The sequence below is a fragment of the Ursus maritimus genome, unplaced genomic scaffold (genome assembly GCF_017311325.1).
Source record: "Ursus maritimus isolate PB19 unplaced genomic scaffold, ASM1731132v1 scaffold_7, whole genome shotgun sequence".
In the NCBI taxonomy this organism is placed as follows: domain Eukaryota; kingdom Metazoa; phylum Chordata; class Mammalia; order Carnivora; family Ursidae; genus Ursus; species Ursus maritimus.
This window is the reverse complement of record NW_024426885.1, coordinates 411,859-427,126: the sequence shown is the minus strand read 5'-3', so window position 1 is coordinate 427,126 and position 15,268 is coordinate 411,859. Positions and strand designations below refer to the sequence as shown.

General features: G+C 52.6%; 2 protein-coding genes across 3 annotated transcripts in view; one reads left to right on the top strand and one right to left on the bottom strand.

The window, feature by feature from the left end:
• The window catches only part of TUBGCP2 (tubulin gamma complex associated protein 2), a 20,800-nt gene extending 20,213 nt beyond the window's left edge, over positions 1-587 (bottom strand). Inside the window, exon 1 of the mRNA XM_040624708.1 lies at positions 571-587. The gene's annotated coding sequence lies outside the window, so the exon portion shown is untranslated. The remainder of the gene's footprint in view (positions 1-570) is intronic.
• Positions 1-4,353, top strand: part of ZNF511 (zinc finger protein 511) — a 5,972-nt gene extending 1,619 nt beyond the window's left edge. Inside the window, exons 1-6 of one of the 2 annotated variants that reach the window (XM_040624731.1) lie at positions 632-857; positions 1,054-1,127; positions 1,404-1,605; positions 1,778-1,902; positions 2,981-3,130; positions 3,956-4,353. In XM_040624731.1, coding sequence (XP_040480665.1) covers positions 705-857; positions 1,054-1,127; positions 1,404-1,605; positions 1,778-1,902; positions 2,981-3,130; positions 3,956-4,034 — 783 coding nt within the window. In that variant the 5' untranslated portion in view covers positions 632-704 and the 3' untranslated portion in view covers positions 4,035-4,353. Of the gene's footprint in view, positions 1-631; positions 858-1,053; positions 1,128-1,403; positions 1,606-1,777; positions 1,903-2,980; positions 3,131-3,955 lie in introns of those variants that run through there. The other variant, XM_040624732.1, reaches the window with a different exon arrangement.
• The last annotated feature ends 10,915 nt before the right edge of the window (positions 4,354-15,268 follow it).

The window sequence follows — 15,268 nt, the reverse complement described above, 5'->3', positions numbered from 1 at the left end:
GGGGGGGGGGGGGCCGAGGACCGGGCACAGCGTCCTGCACATCTCAGGCGCTGATGAGATGCAGGACACTAGAAAGGCAGGCGGAACAGGCAGGGCCTGACCACGAGAGGGCTACTGGACCAAGGGGACCAAGGTAACGGGAGGCCGCCGAAGGGCTTCCAAGAAGAAGCGCTACCATGAAACGCGAACTGTCCAAAGACCACTCCGGCTCCGGTTTGGTGACGGCCTTGGAGACAGGAATGACCCAGAGGCCGCCCCAGCCCTTCCGGCGGGAGGCAGACGCGCTGCGGGCAGTGAGGCTGAGAGAGGCAGTGCGAGCTTTCACAGGCAGGAGTCCGCATGTCAGGGTCTGGGAAGGGAACCCCGAGGTCCCGTGTGGGGACCTGACCGTCGGCGGGACGACGCAGGGGCCAGGGCGCCGCCAGAGCGCGAGCGTCGGGGTCTGACTGCTCCCGCGGGCAGTCGGCGCGGGGAAGCGCTGCACACGCCGGCCAGGCGCGCAGGGAAGGAGGACTGCGCCCGTCCTCGCCGCCCCCAGGCTCAGGCACCTCCGCCCCCAGCCAGACTCACCGCGGACTCCGCAGCCCGCCGAATCTCCGCAACCCGCGCCGGCAGCGGAAGTGGCGCAACGTCATTTCCGGCCCCGCCCCTCCCGGCTCGCGGACGGTGGCCCGCAGGCCGTGGTGCCGCCAGCGCGCCGGGCGATGCAGCTGCCGCCCGCGCTACACTCCCGCCTGGTAGGGGCACCCGGGGCGGCCAAGCCGCTGCCTGTGGAGCGGGACCCCGCGGCCGGGACCCCGCCCTTCCACTTCGCGGCGCGCCGGGTTCGCTTTCCGCGGGACCACGAGTTCTTCGAGGTGAGCGAGCCCAGGAGGGAGAAGGCAGTTGTCGGAGAGGACGCGGCCGACTCCGGGTGGGGGCGGGGTCTGCGGGAGGGGCGGGACCAACGCGTGGGGGCGGAGCCTGCGGGAGTGGCGGGACCAATGTGGGGGCGGGGCCTGCGGGGGCGGGACTGTCGCGCCCTGCTCTGCCCACCACGTGCGTGTCCCGCAGGACGGGGATGTGCAGCGACACCTCTACCTCCAGGACGTACTCACGCAGGTGACAGGGACCCCCGAGAGGCCCAGGTGAGCGACTCTGGGCGTAGCGCCGACCCGCTCCCCAGGCCCCGGCCCGCCCCTCCCGGGTGTCCTGCTGCCCCGCCCGCTGCCTGACTGCGGGGTCTGGCCTGGCCGCCTCCTAGCTGGTCGGTGAGAATTTGTTTCTTAAGGAAGTCGGATTTGAGATCGGGAAAGAAACATCAAAGCTTTATTAGGCTACTTAGAGGACAGGTGTGGACGGGCAGCCCGAGGCCCACTGCCAGCAGCAGAATGGCCTTCCCACGAGGTGGTTTCCTTCGGCAGGGTGCCTGAGTTCACCTGTCAGGTGGCAGGGTGCTGCCAGGTGTTCGACACCCTGGAGAGCTACGAGCACCACTACCACACTCTGCACAGAAACGTCTGCTCCTTCTGCAGACGAGCCTTCCCCTCCGTGCACCTGCTGGACACCCACATACTGGAGTGGCATGACTCGCTGTTCCAGATCCTGTCGGAAAGGCAGGACATGGTGGGTGAGGCGTCTGCGTCCCCTGGACCCGAGTGCAGTCACCTGGTGGGGGGGGGGGCTTGTTCCTGGGCCGTCTGCCTCCTGGGTACCAGTGCCGTGGGGGTCAGGGGCGAGGGGAGGGGGCACCACTGAGGTGGAGGTCAGCACGGAGGTGACACCATTTGTGTTTCAGTATCAGTGCCTGGTGGAAGGCTGTGCAGAGAAGTTCAAGACCAGCAAAGACAGGAAGGATCACCTGGTGAGACGTCACCTCTACCCAGCGGACTTCCGATTTGATAAACCAAAGAAAAGCAGAGGGTACGCGAGGCGGTCCGCAAACTAAGCTGCAGGCCCTTGAATTTAGAAAAGCGTTTTGGGTGTCGAGACTCTCAGGATCCTGGTGCTGTACTTAGGCACCTGCGTTACTTATGGCGTGGTTAGCTGCAGTTACAAGGGTCGGGGGGGCTTAAACCAGTAGGGGATGGGTTTGCTGCTCTGCTGGCAGTGACTCGGGTCTCAGCGTGGCGTCTGCCCCGGGGCGTCTCGGAGCATCACCCCTTTCTCTGCACTGGAACTAGAGCCGTACCTGCACCTCCTCCCCAGCCCCAGGCGCCAGCCCCACCTGTGCGTGTGCGTGTGCGGTGAGGAGAGCCCTCTGGGAGTTTGTCCCAGGCTGTGAGGCCCTCCCCTCACACTGATCCTCGGATTTTTTTGTCTGGTTGGTGACTTGACAATAAAGGCCTTTGTTACGGGTCACTGTTAAAGAGCCTACCCTGGAGAATGCCTTAGGGGTAATTCTTGAATTGTGTTGTATCTCTTTGCCTCTTTCAAGCGAGTCTTTGAGTGGTCCTTCAGAACCTCCCAGGAACTGTGTTGATGGAAGTTTTTTCAGACCAGGTTCTCTCAGCAGGACGTTGCTCTTTCATGTAATTCTGAGGGCACGCTGCAACAGGGGAGAGTGAGAGGCTTTGGATGTGAGGTAACTCTCCTTTTGGAGGGATCATTTCAAGGAAAACAGCCCTGCAGTGCTGGGTCCAGTAGGGGTGAGGGAGGAGACTACCAGTACCTTGTAGTTAACGTTAGTACATTTCTCATGTATGGTCATGAAAAGATTTTCAGCTCCTTTGGTAGGCATTTACCACGTGGCACCCCAGAATACCATTTTCAAAAGATAAAGTGTAATTGTCACTAAGCTTATAAACGTAGCACCTGTTATATAAATGTTTTCTTAGGACTTTGTCGTGATCCTTGTTTTTCTCTCAGTAGTCTGAGAATTATACTATGCCAAAATAGCTAGAGAATATTTTTACAAGAAAAAGTAGCGTTTTTGTGACAAGTTCGTCCATGAGGGAAGACAGGGCAACAGGGGCCACCACTCATCCCTCTGTCTCCATAGCCCAGCCACGCCCGGGGCCACTGTACAAGTGTCATCAGAAGCTCTGGGGGATGACGGGGAGCAGTCAGGAGGGGATGCCATGGAAGTCTGCTCTGAACATGCGGCCCCCCTCCCAGAAGCCGTGGGCGAGCGGTGGACATACAGTCACAGGTTAGTACCTGGTGTCTTTCCAAAGCAAGTTCTGAATGTGATTTTGTGAGGATAACGCTGGGCTTGACCCTGGGCAGTGTTCTCACTGAGAGACACAGAGTCGGAATGTTGGCTTCCGCAGTGCTTGAGAGCCTCACTATTACTGTTTCTCTTGGCTCAGTTTCTTGTGCAAGCTCTGCTTTGGGACCCAGGAAGGCAAGGCACCGTCTCCCCTTTGCATTGTGGTCTAAACCGGGATAGAACGAACACTGGCTGTAGTTGCTTAAGTTATGACCTACAAGTCTGTGTTTCTCGTACTAATTATGCTCTTATGGGGTTAAACTTGACTTCAGATCTAATTCTGGGGAAAATGTTGGACAGAAGAAAAGAAATAGCCAACAAATGCAAACAGACAGAAAGATGGGCTCATATCCCTCCTGCTTCCCTCGCGCAGCCACCCAGACTTTGGCCTGCAAGTGGGTTCTGGATGCCTGTAGCTGTCAGGGTTTCTTCCAGATGGCAAGTCACAGGAAGCCTGGGCCTGGGAATTTGGCAGCCGCGGCCCTCTTGGCTGAGTGTCCCAGGCAAGCACACTGCTGCCAGGGAGAGTCTCCTTCAAGAAGCAGGTCCGAGGCAGCTGGCCAGCCGCAGGCAGGGAGCTGCCCCGGGGCCTGGGGTGCAGGGCATCTAGGGAAAAGAGAGCCCATGTGCTGAATGTTCACAAAGTGAAGGAGAAGGAGCCCCCCAGAACAAGAAGAGTATACTCATGATGCTGCTTTTATGAGTTGGGTTTTTTGTTGGCAAAAACCGTGATGGTTTAGTACGAAGACTTGTTTTCCTTTTCAGAATACCTTCTACCATCTGTTTCGGTCAAGGTGTGTCACGAGGATTTAAAAGCACCAAGAAAAGAAAGGAACACCAGTGACTACGTGGACAGAGAGCTACGGGCCTCTGAGCCAACCCCAAGGATGACAGTTGCCTTTCTCAGGACACGATGTTGGTAGTGTGATTTCTCTCGCCTTCTGGTGTGGCTGCCCTAGGACCCAGGTCTTTGCCACCCTCGAGGCCAGTCCCTCGGCGGACAGCTGTGTGACCGCGGAAGCAGTGACAGACTCACCAGTTCCAGAAGTGGCCCCCACACATGCTCTGGTGAATGAAGCGGGGGCCCGCCATCCCACCTTCCTCTTCAGGGGCCGTCCTGAGGGTGTGCTTTGTAAACACGTAAATACTTGCCTGTAACAGTCTCCAGCTGTCACTCGTGCGTTGTTGGACTAGGTAGAGAAGCAAGCAGCAGCTGCCCGCAGCTAATCTGTTGTCAGTGCTCGGTTTTCAGGAAGATTTACGAAGCCTCAAACCCCCCGGGGGGCGGGGGGGGGAGGAAGGGCAGGACGGGAAGGACGCAGCGCTGAGTGGCTGATGTCCATGGCTTGGTGAGAGGTTCCTGGGCCGCCCCCCTCACCACGTCAGCGATCAGACCGGATGGGGTGTGGTGAGAACCGGAGAAGGCTCATGCGTGCCTCGGGGGGAACGTTTGGCCCTCGGAGAGAGCAGTGCGGCCAGGGGTGGCTTCTCCAAGGAAAGACAGCGGTGGGGCAGAGGAGGGAGTGTCGCAGCGAGGGATGGGGGCTTTGGCTGGAGCTCCAGTGCCTGGCTGGCACGTGCCCGGCAGGGACAGAGCGGCGTCGCGGCACCCTCTTACGGATGAGCGTGATGTCGCTGCCGGGAGAGCAGCGCTGGAGGCAGCTCCTAAACAGAAACCGCTGGGTCAGCTGTTCTGATAAAATCAGGGCTGTCAGGGCTAGGCCTGGCAGAGTGGGGGCCCTACAGCAGGGTCTGTCTCGGAGGCCCTGTCCCCATCGGGCATGTGCCTGGGGTGCTTCTGTGCTGACTGCTGGCTTGAGGGCTCCAGCTCAGCCAGCAGCAGGAGGATGGGCCTCCCCCTCCCCATCGCACCTCCAACCTGTCCTTCCTGGGCTTTGGGTTTGGCTGGAGGCAGCTGGTGGTCATCTGTGACTCCTGGCATGGAGGCGGCTGCCCCAGCTCCTGCTGAGCCACACCTGTAGCTCTCTAGAGTCTGGAGCAAAGGCACTGTCAAGGGGTGGCACGTCACACCAGTAGTTTCATGCAGTAAAAGCTCTAAAGGTGGGTTACCAAGTGCTTATGGAAAAAAAACAAAACCTAAAGTGCATGTTCTAGAATATCAGCAAGAGACCTAGTGTGCACTTCGTGGTGGGGGCCGGGGCCGGCAGTGACCAGCCTGGGCTGGGGGCAATGTGGCAGGACCATCCCAGAGTCCTTTCTTTGGCTCTTGAAAAGCACAACAGAGAGAAATGCTAACATGTGCAACTCCCATTCTGTCTCTGTCCATCTCCCCTCAGATACCTTTCCTCCTGCAGCTCCTGCACAGCCCCCCTGCACGGTCCTCCTGCATGACCCCCTGCACGGGCTCCGCCATCTGCAGGAGCACACTGGCCTTTTTCACTGCAGCACGTTCTACTAAACGTCCTCATCCACAGTATCAGCCCCTGTAAGACTGTCGTGTGGTCTTTGGGGCCTGTCTGTCCTGGGTTCCAGTCCTTGCTTCAGCCCTACCCAAAAGCTGCTCATTCATTCTGTCCTGGTCTGTCTTCTGAGAAACGGGAGTGTCAGACTTCAGGGTGAAGTGTTTCTGCTGCCAGACCTGGATGTGGTTTCTAGGTCCAATGTCGAGGGAAAACTCAATTGGACACGTTGATGACAAAAGGAAGAGCTTTGTTTGCAGGGTGCATGGGAGTTGGACTTCAGGACAGGCTGTCAGAGAGTGTTGGAGGATGCTGAGCGTGCATTAGTCTATTTGTGGTGGGAAATGGGATTGTCATACTTAGGTTTACATGAAATATTCAACATGTTATTTGGGGGACCAGAGCCCATTGGGGTGACCCCATTTGTTCCTAGTTGGTGTGTGAAGTGCTCAGGCTCACAAGGAGAAGGGCAGAGGACCAGTCTTTGCTCTCATCTTGGGGGCACCGTGTCCTCAGCCTTTGCCGAGTTCTTCAAAATCATATTCAGAACCTCATGAATCTGCTCAGTGTCCCTTGACTCACCTTTTCTTTCTTTTCTCTTTTTGTGCCTTATTTTGGAGGGAGTGGGTTTCTTTTCTCATTCTGATATTTGGGAAGTTAGCCACTCTCATTTTATCTCAGAAATTTTAATATGTGAATACTTGTTTGGATCTAAGATTCATCAGTATTGTTTCCCTTCCCCCAAACAGTACAAGGACTGTGGACGTTCGACTCCACTGTCTGGTGCCATGTATGTGATGAGAGGTATACACTGGCATCTGGGTCCTGTGTCCCCACAATAGCCTCTGCTGTGGGCCCACATGCACTGCGGCCCCATAGTTAGCACTGTGTCTGCTGTTTGGAAACATTGGTCCTCTTGTGTAACGTATCTCATTAGAAGTAACAAGTGTTCTCAATTCTCTTTGCCTGGAAAAGTTCTGTTCTTGTTCTTGAAGGATGGTTTGGTCAGGAATACAGCACTTGGGGGTGCCTGGGTGGCTCAGTTGTTAAGCATCTGCCTTTGGCTCAGGGCATGATCCTGGAATCCTGGGATCGAGCCCCACATCAGGCTTCTCTGCTGGGAGCCTGTTTCTTCCTCTCCCACTCCCCCTGCTTGTGTTCCCTATCTCGCTGTCTCTCAAATAAATAAATAAAAATCTTTAAAAAAAAAAAAGATTTATTTATTTTTAGAGAGGGAGTGGGGGGAGGGGCAGAAGCAGAGGGAGAGTCTTAAGCAGACTCCGTGCTGAGTGCAGAACCCAACGTGGGGCTCAGTCCTACAATCCTGAGATCATGACGTGAGCTGAAACCAAGAGTTGAATGCTTAGCCGACTGCACCATCCAGGTGCCCCTTATAGTGACTCTTTAGAAACAAAAAATTTCAAACCCAAGGGCATTCTCAAAGCCGTGAAATAGTGGTGAAGAGTGGTGGGAGAAGAGTCAAGATACAGGCTGAATTGGAGGCCAGTTCACAGGGGAGAATCCAGAAATAAGGAAACTGGGAGGAGCCTCCTGGGGTCAAACAAATACCAAACACTGACCTCTGAAACCAGGGAAGCCAGAATTTGATTGGCTTAGTTTGTAGAGGAATTTGTGCCCAGGGCACTGTTGATAACAGTAAAGCAATCAGCTGGCAACCAGTGGTCAGGGAAACAGATGAGTCCTGTGAAAGCAGTGTTATCCCCGGGGACTGTGGGCTACCCAAAGCTGCATAGTACTTATGGACACATGAGAGGCTCAGCACATTGGGAATGGGGAGGTGGAAAGGAATAGTCTTCAGTAAAGTGATCCAGCCAGACACTGAACAAATAAGCAAATAAATAATAATAGGCCCCAGAGGAGGGGGACTAGTACCCAGAGTTGCTATGATATATTAACTATAATGTGCAATTTCCAACAAAAAATTATGAGGCATGCAAAGAAAGGAATGTACAACCCATATATCTGAAAAAGCAAGGAACAGAAACTGCCTACGGGCAGGACAGGGTGTCAGATTTATCAGAAAAGACTTCAAAGTAGCCATTATAAACATTTCACAGAATTAAAGGAAACTATGGTTAGAGAATTAAGGAAGGATGAAGACAATGTCTTATCAAATAAAGACTATCAACAATGAGATAGAAATTAATAAGAACCAAGTGGAAATTCTGGAGTTGAAAATACAATAACTAAAATTTTTTAAAAAGTTGAGGGGCGCCACAGTAGAGCTGAACTAGCAGAAGAAAGAATAAATGAACATGAAGATAGGTTACTTGAGATTGTGTATGCTGAAGAACAGAAAAGAAAAATAATGAAGAAACATGAAGAAAGCCTCAGGGAGACATGAGGTACCATGAAGAACACCAGCATACACGTGATGGGAACACTAGAAGAAGAGAGAAAGAAGCAAAAACTGAAGAAATCATGGCTGAAGACTTCCCAAACTTATTGAAAAACAAGTTACCTAACATCTAGGACTCAACGAATTCCAAGTAGGATAAATGCAGAGAGAGTCTGGACACCTCATAATAAAAATGCCGGAAGTCAACAAGGAAAAGTCTTGAAAGCAACAAGACCAGAGCACCCGGGTGGCTCAGTTGGTTAAGTGTCCGACTCTTGATCTCAGCTCAGGTCTTGATCTCAGGGTGGTGAGTTCAAGCTCCACATTGGGCTCCACCCTAGGTGTGGAGCCTACTTTAAAAATAAAAACACAACAAGACCAAATGACTTGTTACTTGCAAGGGAACCTCTATAAAATGAAGGGGGTCCCATCAGCAGTAATGGAGGCCAGCAAGTAGGAGGGTAACATATTCCAAGTGCTTCAAGAAAAAGCTGTCAAGAATCCTACATCCAGCAATCAGAATGAAAATGGGGACATTATTACATACCTAATAGAGATAGAAAAGGCTAGAAAGTAACGGTACGAACAGTTCTATGCCAACAAATTCAGATAACTCAGACAAAATGGGTACGTTCCTAGAGAGACACAGAGGCTAAAACTGACTCAAGAAGAAATAGGCAGTTTGAATAGTCCTATAACAGGTAAAAATGATTAAATAGTAAACGACAATCTACCCATTAAGAAAAGTTGAAAAGTTCAGGACCAGATAGTTTCACCAGTTCTGCCAATTATTTAAAGAAGAATTAACACCAATTTCTAAAAAACTCTTCCAAAACATAGCATTGGAAGGAACACTTCCCAACTCCCTTTTGTGAGTCTAGTATTGCTTTGTCCTCAGAACCAGACAAGGACACAAAAAAGAAAAGAAAAGCATAGTCTAATACCTCTTGTGATCATGGATGCAAAAATCCTCAACAAACATTAACAAACCAAATCAACAACATATAAAAAGAATTGTCCACCACGGTCACATGGGATCTATCCCAGGAACGGTACGTTGCTTTAACATCAGAAAATCAATTAGTGTAATACCTCATAGTGTAATATCAATACAATAAAAAAACGAAAAGCACATGATCATCTCAACTGATGCAGGAAAATCATTTGACAAAATCCAACACTCTTTCAAGAGAATAAGACTTTAAAAAACTAAGGATAGAGGGTAACTTCCTTGATCTGATAATGGGCATCTATGAAAAGCCCACAGGTCCCATCATACTTAATGTGAAAGACTGGATGCTTTCAGGAACAAGACAAGGACACTTCTATCCAACATTGTGCCGGAGGTTCGAGGCAGGGCAGCCAGGCAAGAAAAACAAAACACATCCAGATTTGAAAGGAAGAAGTATTTCTATTCACAGATGACACGATCTTTTATATAGAAGATCCTAAGAAACCCACTGAAAAATGACTAAAAGCAATTAGTGAGCTCAGCAAGGTTTGAGGATAAAGGGTCAATATACAAAATCAATTCTATTTCTGTACATGTGCAATGAACAATCCCAAAGTAGAAATAAACAATTTCATCTGCGATAGCATCAACAGAGATAACATACTTAGGGATGAGTTTCCCCCCAAAAGTATAAAACTTATACTCTGGAAGCTGTACAACATCGTTCAAAGAGATTAAAGATTTAAATAATTGGAAAAAATCTCATGCTCATGACTGGAAGATGTAATATTGTTAAAACGGCAATATTCCCTAATCTACAGATTCAGCGCAATCTCTGTCAGAATCCCAGGGGCCTTCTTTGTAGAAATTAACAAGCTTGATTCTAAAATTCGTGTGGAGTTGCAAGGGACCCAGAATAGCCAAAACAATCTTGAAAAAGAAGAACAAAATAGTCCTGGTTTCAAAACTTACTACAAAGCAACAGTAAGGAAGACACTGTGGTACCAGCAGAAAGACACATAGATTAACGGGATAGAATTGAGAGTCCAGAAATAAACGCACACTTTGGTCCACTGATGGGGAAAGAGGAGTCTTTTTTTTTTTTTTTAAAGATTTTATTTATTTATGTGACAGAGAGACAGCCAGCGAGAGCGGGAACACAGCAGGGGAGTGAGAGAGGAAGAAGCAGGCTCCCAGCGGAGGAGCCCGATGTGGGACTCGATCCCGGAACGCCGGGATCACGCCCTGAGCCAAAGGCAGACGCCTTAACGACTGCGCTACCCAGGCGCCCCGAAAGAGGAGTCTTTTGAACGAATGGTACTGGGATAACTGGACATCCACATGCAAAAGAAAGTGGTGCACACCTTAGAAATGAGCACACACGTCCACACACATCCACACAGGACTCGTACAGCAGTATTCATAGTAGCCAAAAGGTGGGGACAACCCAAATATCCCTCAACTGACCAATGGATAAACAATGTGGTATATTCACATGATGAAATATTATTCAGCCGTAAAAAAGAATGAAGCTATTACCTGCTACGACACAAATGGGCCTTGAAAACAAAATACTGAGTGGACAAAACCAGACACACACACACACACACTCGAGGCCCATAGGCTAGGATGCCATTTCTAGAAATGTCTGGTATGTGAACACGCACACAGAGAGGAAGGTCTGTGGTTCTTAGGGCTGGGGGGTTACGGGGAAATGGAACCAAAGCCAAAAAGTACAGGGTTTCTTTCTGAGATGATGGAAATGTTCTAAAGTCGACTGGAGGTGGCTGCACACGTCTGAAAACCATCGAGTCGTGCACTTTCAACAGACGAACTGTATGGTGAGTGACTGATCTCTCCATAAAGCTGTTTCAAAGAACAAACAGGGGTGCCTGGGTGGCTCAGTCGGTGAAGCGTCTGCCTTCAGCTCAGTTCATGATCCCGGGGTCCTGGGACCCAGTCCCACGTTCTCCCTCTGCCTGCCGCTCCCTCTGCTTGTGCTCTCTCTCTCTCTGTCAAATAAATAAATAAAATATTTTTAAAAAATAAAATAAAATAAAATAAAATAAAATAAAATAAAATAAAATAAAATAAAATAAAATAAAATAAAATAAAATAAAATAAAATAAAATAAAATAAAAAACAAAGAGATCGCAAGATCATCTGGGACACCTGGCTGCTGCTGGACACTAGAAAAGCATTCTTGCTGCCCCGTGACAATCATACTGAGGCTGTTTTCCTAAATCACTTTTATAGAGTATGTCCTGAAATATTTGTGAAGGAGAAAACATGACATCTGGGATTTGCTTCAGTGTAATCCAGGAGAGACAACTGTTTGAGGCTGAGACGGAACCAGGTTGACCCTGAGTTCATGGCGGCTGCTGGAACCGGGAGCCAGCGGGATGCAGGCCCTAACTGTGCCCACGTGCTTGCCATTTTCTACCACAAACGTAAAAAGGACAAGAAAGCGCAGGCAGGTGTCGGGGGGAGGCCTGGCCTCGGAGACCAGAGCTCTGGGGTAAGTCATCATGTCACTAGGGCAGCCCCTCCAGTTAGTGATGGAAGAGCTCGGCCCTGGGCGACCTTCCAAGAGCACACCCAACCCAAAATTGTTCCCGCTGCACGGAAGGAGCAGAAGGCAAACAGCTTTCTTTCTGGGCATCGGGTGTCCCAAAGACAAAACCGAGGTCAGGCCCTTGGGTTGGGTGGTGAGTGCTTCCAGGGGAAGGAGCAGCAGGAACCCGGAGCGAGGGGGCAACCTCTCTGTGAAGCGGTCCAGTCAGACCACGGCAGGCGGGCGAGCGGGCCACGCTCTCCATGCGCATGGCACCCTGCCCTCTGTCCCCGGGCAGACCAGGTGATGCGCTTCTCCTGATGTGCTGTGGACTTGGTGTTATTTTGTTATTTCGTTGAACCTGAGTTTTTAACAGTTACTCGTCAATCCATCATTTGTTATCTTTATTTTTTATTTATTTATCTTTTTTGCTGTAGTCACCTGGAAAAGGTATTTCAAAAAACCCACCACACGCATATCATGCTTATGGCGAAGGGTTAAAAATATTTCCTGGAAAAGTCAAGAATGAGACAAAGATGCCCCTTCTGGCAACTTCTGTGCACCCTGATGCCGGAGGCTCTAGCCTGCCCAGTAACAGGGAGAGGAGCTGAGGGTGCGTGCTGCTGTGTTCAGTTTCAGCTCCGTCTGGTGGAAAACCCAACAATTGCTTCAACAGAGTAAGAACGCCGTTCTCTCTTGCCCGTGGCCTCCCCGCCACCCCTGCCTCTGGGCCTTGGGGTGCAGCACTCACCATCCCAGGGGTAAAAACGGGCCCCATGAGGGCAGGGGTGAGTGCATCGTCCCATGTTCTAACATTTTCAAAGTACAGCCTGGAAAACAAGAGCATCCCTTGAACGTTTAAAGGGATAATGTCGCTGTCGGGTGTGGTTTTCAGACACATGCCCCATACACACCGAGACGCTTCTCCCTACCTTGTGCCGCCTTTGAAACTTAGCGCCCTGCATCCCTAGTCACATCAGGTTAATTGCTACATAGTAATTCTTCTTAATGGCCTAATAGATGGAATACAGCGTATAATACAGAGTAACAGGAATAGCAAAAACTGTATTTAAGTGAAGGAGACAACACTTGTAAAAGTCAAAATGAGAGTAGCAGAGCTTGAGGCCATCTGAACAGCGTGATGTGTTATCACGCCCAGAAAACAGTGCAGCCCATCTACTCAGAAGTACTGCCGGGAGCAGCACAGACAGGAGCCTGGGGGAGGTCCTGGGGCCACAAGGAAGCCCTGGGGGGAGCCCGCCCGGCGCCTGGACGGGCCAGCTGGGGCATGCTGCCTGCATTCCAGGGGGCACAGAGAGGTGGCGTTCTTTACCAATCACCGTACCCGACACAGAGCAGTGTTCTCTTGTCATGAACACCTCACAGGTACAAAAGCACATGTGAAGTTGCACGTCCTGGCGGGAACGGTAGACACCACCCCACTGCCCAGCTTAAGAAGGACCCCGGGGTCATGTTTTCAGAAGTCCCACGAGGAGCCTCTGCCCTGTAGGCAACTGCTTCTTTACGATCACGGGGGTCTATGGTCAGACTGGGGGAGTCCCCCCCCCCCCGAGAAATACTGAAACACAACTGACCTGGTCCACACTCTGAGGGCCCACAGACACAGGACCTGTGGCCGGGGGTCCACGCCAGGGGTGGGCCGAGAGCAGCAACCCTCAGACACAGGGCAGGCAAGGCTGTGGCAGGGACTCTGTGGGCCGACTGTGCTGGGAAGGTGCCCAGGAACCGAGTGCATGAGCCTGACTGGCCTGAACCCTGTCACTGGGCCAGCAGGACACTGACTGATGAGCCTCAAGGCCACTCCCAGGACTCGGTGGGCTTCTGGTCACCCAGATCAGCCAGGCCTATTGTCATGCCACTCGTTTAATGAGATTGATGAGACACCCAGACTTGGTAGATGGCTCACCATCTGGGGTCTCCAAAGTCCCACCCCTACTTTCACCCCTACCAGAGTCACCCACAACCCACGCCATTGCACAGCTCAAACCACTCTTGGTCCCCTGGCCCTCCAAAGAGGCATGATCTGTCCTGAACTGCACTCCTGTCCCCCTTGTCTGGTTGGTCTCCCAAGGGCAGGGCTGGTATCTCCCAGTCCACCAGCAGCAGCTGGGCACGAAGCACATGAGAGGGCGCAGACTTCGGAGTTCAGGGTGTCTGTCCTAAGACCAGGGTGGCAGAGGCCCCAGGCCTCCATGCAAGTTCCTGATGGGTGAACCCTTCCATGTTGGCTCTGGCCAGCTCGGGACAGCCTCTGGGCCTCTGAGAGGCCCACATGGCTTGGGGATCTGGCCCAGGACATGCAGGAACCCGAGTCCTCAGAGAGAAGATGAACAGGCAGCAGAAGTCTCAAGAGGAGGGACAGTCCCCTGCCCAAGGAAGTAGCCCTCTCCAGAACAGCAGAAAGGCTTGGTCTTGACGAGTAACAAGGGCACCGGGCTGGTGGGCCTTCACCTGGCCTGGGCCCCCACAGAGTTTCCCTCACTTTGAGTGATATGGGCACCACACGGGTCCGATGAAAGGGCCGTTGACCAGCTCAGTGGGGGTAGCTGGGCAGGGAGCCTCCCCAGGCATGTGTCTTGGGCTGGAAATGGTTTCGGAGAAACATTAACAAATTGATTCAGCACCTTACTCTGCCAGCTGCGGGCTGCCCAGGACGGTAGGGATCATGTGTGGAGCCGTATGTGTAGACCCCTGCTCCAGTGGTGACAGCACCAGGGGACACAAGGGGAAAAGCTGGGCTGTGGGCACTGGACGGCGGTTTTCCTCCTGCGTTGGTTTCACTGTCACCTTTGTCCTGGATTATCCCAAATGACCACAGTGATCCTCAAACTATTTGCAAAGTGAGCCTTGTTGTCTGCCCATAAGATTTGGTCCTGACTTTCAGGGACCTCAAACTTGGGAAGATCAGTGCTGGCTGCCGGGAGTGTCCAGACCGGAGGGCGTGGCCCCTGCACAGGGGCCTCCAACCACCTTTTCCGCATACTTACAGACCTGTGCCCTTGAAGATCGCTCCGGGAGTGGGGTTCAGAGTCAGCACAGCGGGAGGAGCCCCTGTCCGTCGGCAGCAGGAAAAAGGGGAAGGGGCTTCCCTGCCCTCCATGGTCACGGCACTGTCACTCTCAGTGGCTCGCACTTCAAGAACTGGGGTGGGCTTTCTTTAAAATCCATGATGAACTCTCATTTTTCCAGAAACATAGGGAGAATGATGGCTACTAATAGGCAAATTCATGCAATATTAGGACTTTTGGGAGCCTCTGGCTGAGCCTCCTCGGGTGGGCAGGACCCCAGTCCGGCGTCACCGCCCTGCGGTCCTGTCTGGAGGGAAGGGCTTGGAGTCCCCCCCACCCTGTGGTCCGCGCCGGCCGTCCGCAGGGCCGGCGGGTGGGCGGAGGCGGAGGCGGGGGGGGGGCGGGCCCTGTGGGTTTTCGTGCCACCGCCAGGCGCCTTCAGCAGCCCCCGCTTAAAGGACACCGTCCGCCTCCTTACTCGGTGCCGGATTCCCGGTTAACTCGGCGTGTGGCAAAGCAGTAGCCGCAGAATGAGCCTCCGGCCCCTGGCCATCCCCGCCCAGCGGGGCAGGCGGTGCGACCCCCAGGACCCAGCCCCTGCGGGTCCTGCGGCGGCGGCGGCGGGAGGCGGGGGCACGTCGCTGTCCCGCCCATCCCCGCGTCCCCGGGCGCGCGCCCCTCAGGGCCACACCCGCCACACGCACTCACCCCCACACATTCACACACACACACACACACACACACACACACACACACACACACAC